Source organism: Propithecus coquereli, unplaced genomic scaffold, assembly GCF_000956105.1.
Source record: "Propithecus coquereli isolate 6110/MARCELLA unplaced genomic scaffold, Pcoq_1.0 Scaffold16809, whole genome shotgun sequence".
Classification (NCBI taxonomy): Eukaryota; Metazoa; Chordata; class Mammalia; order Primates; family Indriidae; genus Propithecus; species Propithecus coquereli.
The window spans coordinates 1610-8493 of record NW_012141424.1 but is presented as its reverse complement, the minus strand read 5'-3'; the positions used below and the strand labels follow the sequence as shown (position 1 = coordinate 8493).

General features: G+C 45.5%; 2 protein-coding genes across 2 annotated transcripts; both read right to left on the bottom strand.

The window, feature by feature from the left end:
- Nucleotides 1–6: 6 nt before the first annotated feature.
- LOC105808169 (protocadherin gamma-B2-like) lies at nucleotides 7–1653 on the bottom strand (the record flags this gene model as incomplete). Its single annotated transcript, XM_012641737.1, has 1 exon — nucleotides 7–1653. A coding segment is annotated over exon 1 (1533 nt), but the record flags the coding sequence as incomplete, so codon positions are not given.
- Nucleotides 1654–1733: 80 nt separating this feature from the next.
- Nucleotides 1734–6878, bottom strand: LOC105808167 (protocadherin gamma-A11-like). The gene is made up of 2 exons (XM_012641736.1): nucleotides 4218–6878; nucleotides 1734–1850 (listed from the first exon to the last, which is right to left on the bottom strand). The coding sequence occupies exons 1-2, from the start codon at nucleotides 6732–6734 to the stop codon at nucleotides 1734–1736; spliced, it is 2634 nt and encodes an 877-aa protein (XP_012497190.1). The 5' UTR covers nucleotides 6735–6878.
- Nucleotides 6879–6884: the final 6 nt, after the last annotated feature.

The window sequence follows — 6884 nt, the reverse complement described above, 5'->3', positions numbered from 1 at the left end:
GCCCACCAACACGCGCAGGCTCACGTTGGCGCTGAGCGCGGGCGAGCCCTGGTCGCGGGCCTGCAGCGTCAGCTCGAAGGCGCGCAGCTGCTCGTAGTCGAAGGCGCGCTGCGCGAACACCACTCCGCTCTGCGCGTTCACGGACACGTAAGACGTTAGCTCCCTCGTCTCCAGGTCACTGGCCACAATGGAGTAGAAGACGCAGCCATTGGACCCCAAGTCAGGGTCATAGGCAATGACTTGAGCGATGGAGACTCCAGGAGGATTGTTCTCCGCCAGGTGGACCACGTAGGACTCCTGGTGGAAAACCGGAGCGTTGTCATTAACATCTCCAATGTGTAGGGTGACGCAAGTACTGGAGGAGAGAGGCGGTTTGCCCCTGTCTGTGGCAGTGATGGTGACATTGTACTCTGTAGTGTGTTCCCGGTCCAGGGCCCCATCTGTTACAAGCTTGTAGTAATTATTGGAGGAAGATTCAATTCTAAAAGGAACTTTTTCTTTTATGACGCATGTGACCTCCCCATTTTCTCCTGAATCTTTATCATGTGTTTTGAATAGAGCGATCACAGTTCCAGGTTCTGCATCCTCGGTTATGGAACTGGTCACGGAAGTAAAAACCACATCTGGGGTGTTGTCATTCTCATCTAGAATTTCTAGTATAATTTTACATTCGCTGGTCATGCCTCCACCATCCCTGGCTTCTATGTTCATGGTATAACTTTTACTGGTTTCGAAATCTATAGGGCCTTTGGATTTAATTTCTCCGTTTTGATGGTCTAGCATAAAAATATTTCCAGTATCATCTCGTAGCGATTTGAATGAGTAGGTTATTTCTGCATTGACACCTTCGTCCTGGTCGGTGGCTGTCACCTTTAGCACAGAGGTGCCTGGGGGCAAGTTCTCTCTAAGGCTGACTTTGTACATATCATGGCTGAACACCGGGGCATTATCGTTGGCATCAGTGACCTTTATTTGAATTGCAGCAGTGCCAGTTAGGACCGGGTCGCCCCCGTCCACCGCTGTCAGGACCAGGAGATGGGAGCTCTGTTGTTCCCGGTCCAGGGGCTTCGTCAACACTAATTCTGGGGCATTCTTGTCTTCAGTCTTGCCCTTCATCATCAGAGAGAAATGCTCACTAGAGCTGAGTTGGTAACTCTGGACAGAGTGAGGCCCTACATCTGCATCTATAGCAGATTCCAGGCCAAACCGAGTGCCTGGCATTGCAAGTTCATTGATTTGTAAAACAATGTTATTTTGGGGGAAATGAGGTGGATTATCGTTTATATCTTCTATCATCACGTTTATGTGAAAAACATTTAGGGGATTCTGTGCTACAATTTCTAAGGGTACAACGCACAGAGGATTTTGTAGACAGAGCGACTCCCGATCAATTCTGTCACTCACAAGTATGTTCCCACTCTCCATGTTCACGGTAAAGTATTGTTTCTCTGCACTAACTCTGAGGTTGCGGGTCAATAAATCCCGAACATGCAGCCCCAGGTCCTCAGCGAGGTTCCCCACCACCGAGCCCTTGGCCATTTCTTCGGGAATAGAGTATCGGATCTGCTCCGAGAGAGCCCCGCAGAACAAAGGCAGCAGGAAGGGAAAGAGTACTTGCCGCCGCCGGGTCCTGCTCCACTGCTTCGCTCTATTTCCCATTCTTCACTTGCGTTGCTGCAGCCTCCGGCGTTAAAAGAAAAAGGCTTCACAAATTACTTTAAAAATATTTACTTTCACGCGCAGAAGACACAATGCTCCCGGTTTGAGGGCGTCCGGATCCGTACAGAATCAGATTTGCCGAGCAGAAAGCCTGGGTCCGGGCCACTCTTCTTTCTGACTTGCTTGTGTGACTGCGCAGAATATCACCGGGAGTAGATCGCGGGCTCCAGCTCTTGCAGCTCATTGGCCAACAGCGGCACTCTGAGTCGATTTAGAAAACTGCAGTCAGAAGCCTTTGCAAATTCAATGGGATTCAGTATTCCCACAGATAAGTTGGAGTAGTGTATAGGGAATTGGGCATTTTATGAGTTTTGGATGTGTTCATTTTCCAGTGTTTACTACCTAAGAAGGTTCCTTAGAGATGGGATCCTATAGAAGAGCCATCAACCCACTAATAAGAAATTTAAAAATTTGTCTTTTTAAAATCAGAGGCAATGTACATATTGGAAGAAGCAGGCAAAGTCTTCTCTCCAGATGTAGAACAAAGACCACGTGAGAAAAAGCCCCACCAAGTGGTTTGGGAAAATTTTGACAGTCACGAAAGGACGCCCAGTATTATCTTCAATCTGATGTACAGATAATTTTCCCTCTCTTTTCATTGGAGGAAACTGAAGGAACACTCAAAGCTATATAGGGCATGCTCAGAATAAAGATGGCCAATACTATAAAAATCTTCCTCGTTACTTATAATAGAGATTCACGAAAAGGATTATTAAGTGTTTTATACTGTCATCATAAAGAGAATATAAAGGTATAGCCTAGTAGGTTGCCACAGGAATTTAATGAAATGTTGAGAGCATTTTATTTTTATCCTCTATTTAACTGGACTATAGGTTACAACTTAAGAGAACTTTATCACTACCTCTGAATCAAAAATAACCTTCTTAATCTCAAGTTTCAAAGCCAACCCTTCCTTTTTGTTCTCCAAGATCCTGGTTGAGAGCTCCTAATAAGTTTAGACTGTTTAAAAATATGGAACAATCTCCCTTCCCTAGCCAAAAACCTCACATCCTTTTTATTCACCTAATTCCATTTCAAGTATAATTCCTTAAATGTTTTTTCTCAGTTTGGAATTCCATAAGCATAAAACCTATCCCTAGGTGCTCAAAACACTTAACATTTTTCTCTACTTCAAGAAAAATTTAGGCATCTGTTGGAAGACTTCCCTTTACTACAATTGAAATTCTTTTTGCCCACGTACTATTATAGATACTCAGTTTACAGTAAATTACATTACAGTCAATCCCTAAATGAGAAACAAACTTGAAAGGGAGCATAAATATGCAAGTAATTTGGGCTAAATATCTAGAAGTGATGTGAGAGTGTTGAGTTAAACTGATTATGAAAATGATTCCTATGACCAAAAACCCTAGATAAGTCTCCTTTCCTCACTTGGCTTTCCTAGACATTGCTTCAGATAACATGTTTGTCCTTGGGTAACTATCAAGGCTTCAATAACCAGTTGGTTCTGAATACAAGAATTGAGTATACTTTTTGCAATACAAAATCAGCTTTTAAAGGAAAAAAAGGAGGAATCAATGACTCTCAGGTATATTGAAAATGAACAAAAAATACTCAGAGGAATACCTGCTGAATCAATCTCTTATAAAATCTAAATACCCACCCCCATCTTTTATATTCTCAAACTATTATATGTAAATAAACCTGAAAAATAATCAGTATCTTAAACAGATTTGAAAATAACTTTTGAGAAGCCACTGAGTCAAAATTATTTCTATATGTGAATTCACTACATTTAAAAATCTTCCACACATACACACACAGACATTAAAGTAAAAGATTAAAGGAAACAATACCAGTTCAATGATTCAATTATTTCTTCAGAACAACCTATTGGCTTCATTGTAGTAATGGGAAAGATATCTAGAACTTAAGAAAAAAATGTGATCTACATTTCCTTGCCCAAGAAATTTCAGTAATCAAAAGCCAGTCAGTATGTCTGTTTTGATAAGACGAAGAAACAAGGCAAAGTTGAAACAGTCAACAAGATATTAACATATTACCAGCCATCTAGAACAAAATAGTATTGTTTCATGCTCAGAGAAAAGCTTATATGTATGTGCGCATGTATATAGATAAGAGAGCCAGAAGGAGCGTGCTATTAAATCAACAGAGTCAAATTTGAACATTAGAAATAATAGGAAATAATGGTGAAATATAACTACAAATCAGTGGCTGCACTGCAAAATTGAAATATGGAAAGAAAATTGTGAATTATTCATTTGTATCATAATGTGTAACATAAATTGAGAGCCTCAAACACTGACAATAGAAAAATAATACTAAAATTCAACGTACTACAAACCAAGCCAAGATAGTTGAACTTGTCCTTTAAAGTCAAAAGAAAACATGCCAGCCCTAAAAAAAAGACTTTCATTCTGAAAAATGGATGAAAGGTAAAGAACACCAACTCATGTATGTAAAGAACACCAACTCATGTATTAATATTTCTCTAAATATGTATGAACTAAATATACCTCCTCAAACAGGCTCAAAAAAAAAAAGCCACTTACAAGACTTGTGCAAGAAGCCAACGACTGGGGAGTTAGAGAAATAAATCTCACCTGATTACTTGTTGAGTCACCTTTGCCTAAAACAGTAGCTGAGTCTTCAGCTATCAAGAGTGGCTCCCTTTTCTCATAGCTTTCCTGGCTGATGAGCGTGTCCGCATAGTTGGGCTGGGGGAAGATCAGATGACTCTTCCGCGAGTCCGTGGTGAGGGAGACCTCCTGAGTATAGGTCTGCAGGAAGGCCCGAACCCCGTCCACGCCCACAAGGTGTGAGGTGGGCACGCCTGCCAGCACGCCTCCGGAAGCCTGCAGCAGGCGTGATTTGTGCCAGCGATGCAGCCTGAAAGCCAGCAGCACGATGACAAAGGCCAGAAAGACACAGGAGACCGCTGCGACAGCCACGACTAGGTATAGCGTGAGGCCTGAGTCGTCTGGATTGGCGGGAGACTCCAGGGTGTCGAGATCGGCCAGGATGTCTGGGATGTTGTCGGCCACAGCCACAGTGAGCGTGACGGTGGCCGAGAGAGGGGGCTGGCCATGGTCCTGGACGGCCACCACGAGGCTCTGCTTGAGTGCGTCTCTGTCCAACAAGGCCCGCGCCGTGCGCACCTCGCCTGTGTGCAGCCCCACCGAGAAGAGCCCAGGCTCACTGGCCTTGAGCAGGTGGTAGGACAGCCAGGCGTTCTGGCCTGAGTCTCTGTCCACTGCCACCACCTTGGTCACCAGATAGCCAGGCTCTGCAGAGCGGGGTGCCAGCTCCACACCGGTGGAGCCATCAGTGGGGAGGACGGGGTATAGGATCTCGGGCACATTGTCGTTCTGGTCCAGCACGAACAGGCTCAGTGACACGTTACTGCTGAGGGGTGGATCTCCACTGTCACTTGCTGTCACTGTCAATTGTAGGTTGTGAAACTGCTCATAGTCAAAGGATCGCAGAGCATACAGGACACCGGTGTCGGAGTTAATAGAGACATAGGAGGAGAGAGGTGCCCCTTGGAGGGTGTCCTCTGTTAGAAAGTACGTGACCTGGGCATTCTCTTTGCTGTCTGGGTCCAAGGCAGTCATGGAGAAGATGGAGGCACCTCTGGGGTTGTTTTCGGGAATGTAGGCGGAGTAAGAGGAGTGAGTGAAAATGGGAGGGTTATCATTGTCATCTGCCACATTCAAAGAGATGTGAATTTCTGTAGACAAGGGCGGACTTCCCTGGTCTGTGGCTGTCAACGTTATATTGTAGCTCTGGACCAGCTCCCTGTCCAGCACTCTGTTTGTTATCAACTTGTAATAATTTCCATAAGTCTTTTCTAATTTAAAAGGTAAATGGTTAGGAATAAAACAGGAGACCTGACCATTTTCTCCAGAATCTTGATCTTGCACATTTAGAAGAGCAATCACTGTACCTGGAGGAGAGTTTTCTGGAATTGAATCAATAGAAGAGGTGATAGTGATTTCCGGAGCATTATCATTCACATCTACAACTGTGACCAAAATCTTAGCGGTGTTCAAAAGACCACCGCCATCTCGGCCTTGAATTTCCATCTCATAGAATCTATATTTTTCAAAATCCAGAGACCCCTGTACCAGAACTTCTCCAGTTCGGGAATCCAACTCGAATATTTCAGAAGCTTTGCTTTCCATATTCCGAAATGAATACATCACTTCCCCATTGATTCCCTCGTCTGGGTCCGTTGCATTTACCACCAGCACCCGAGTTCCAGAGCTGAGGTTTTCTGGAACACTCACGCGATATGCAGACTGAGTGAACTTTGGGATGTGGTCATTTACATCGAGGACCACCACGCGAATGGGAACAGAGCCCTTGCGGATGGGTTCTCCTCCATCTAAAGCTGTGAGGAGGAGGAGGTGAGCAGCCTCTTTCTCTCGGTCCAGGCTTCCCTCCAGCACTAGCTCGGGATTCTTGGCCCCATCAGTTCCGCCTCGCACTTGCAAGGAAAAGTAACTATTAGGGCTGAGCTGGTAGCTCTGGAGGGAGTTCACTCCCACATCTGGGTCCCTAGCGCTAGGAAGGGGAAATCGCGACCCAGGAGTTGCCTGTTCACTAACTGTTACCTCTACTTCCTTTTCCTGGAAGCTGGGAGCGTTATCATTAATATCCATTATTTCCACCTCCACTCCGTAAATCTTCAAGGTGTCTGCCACAAGAATGTCCATATTTAAAACACAGGAGGACACCGTCTCACAGAGCTCCTCCCGGTCTATCCTACCCGCAGTGACCAAGCTGCCGCCTCGCGGATTCAGAGCGAAAAGCTGTGTCTTCCCTCTAGAGACGATGCGGACTCCGCGCTCCGTTAGCTCCCGGGGCTCCAACCCCAGGTCTTTGGCTACGTTACCCACAAAGGAGCCTTTGTCGGTCTCTTCGGGCACCAAGTATCGGATCTGCCCTGCCCCGAACTCCCGCAGCGTCCCCAGGAAAATGCACAGCACGACCAGCCTGCTTCGGTCCAGAAGCTGTAGCCGAGTCGCCATGGCAGGGTCTGAGCCGATATTCCGCGGTTTCTTGAGCCGGTTCTGAATCGGCTTAGGTAGCTATAAAGCCCCGGGCCGTCCGCAACCAAGATATATCAGAAAGCGAAGGAAGTACTTTTTAGGTTTCCAGCATCAGGATCTGTGAGTATC

Bases quoted from the DNA above. Each gene is read 5' to 3' on its own strand.
- LOC105808167 (XM_012641736.1), bottom strand. From the start codon at position 6,734: ATGGCGACTCGGCTACAGCTTCTGGACCGAAGCAGGCTGGTCGTGCTG. The intron at 1,851-4,217 runs GTATATTTAGTT...TATTCTGCGCAG, and splicing joins TTTTGAGCCTGTTTGAGGAG to TCACACAAGCAAGTCAGAAA.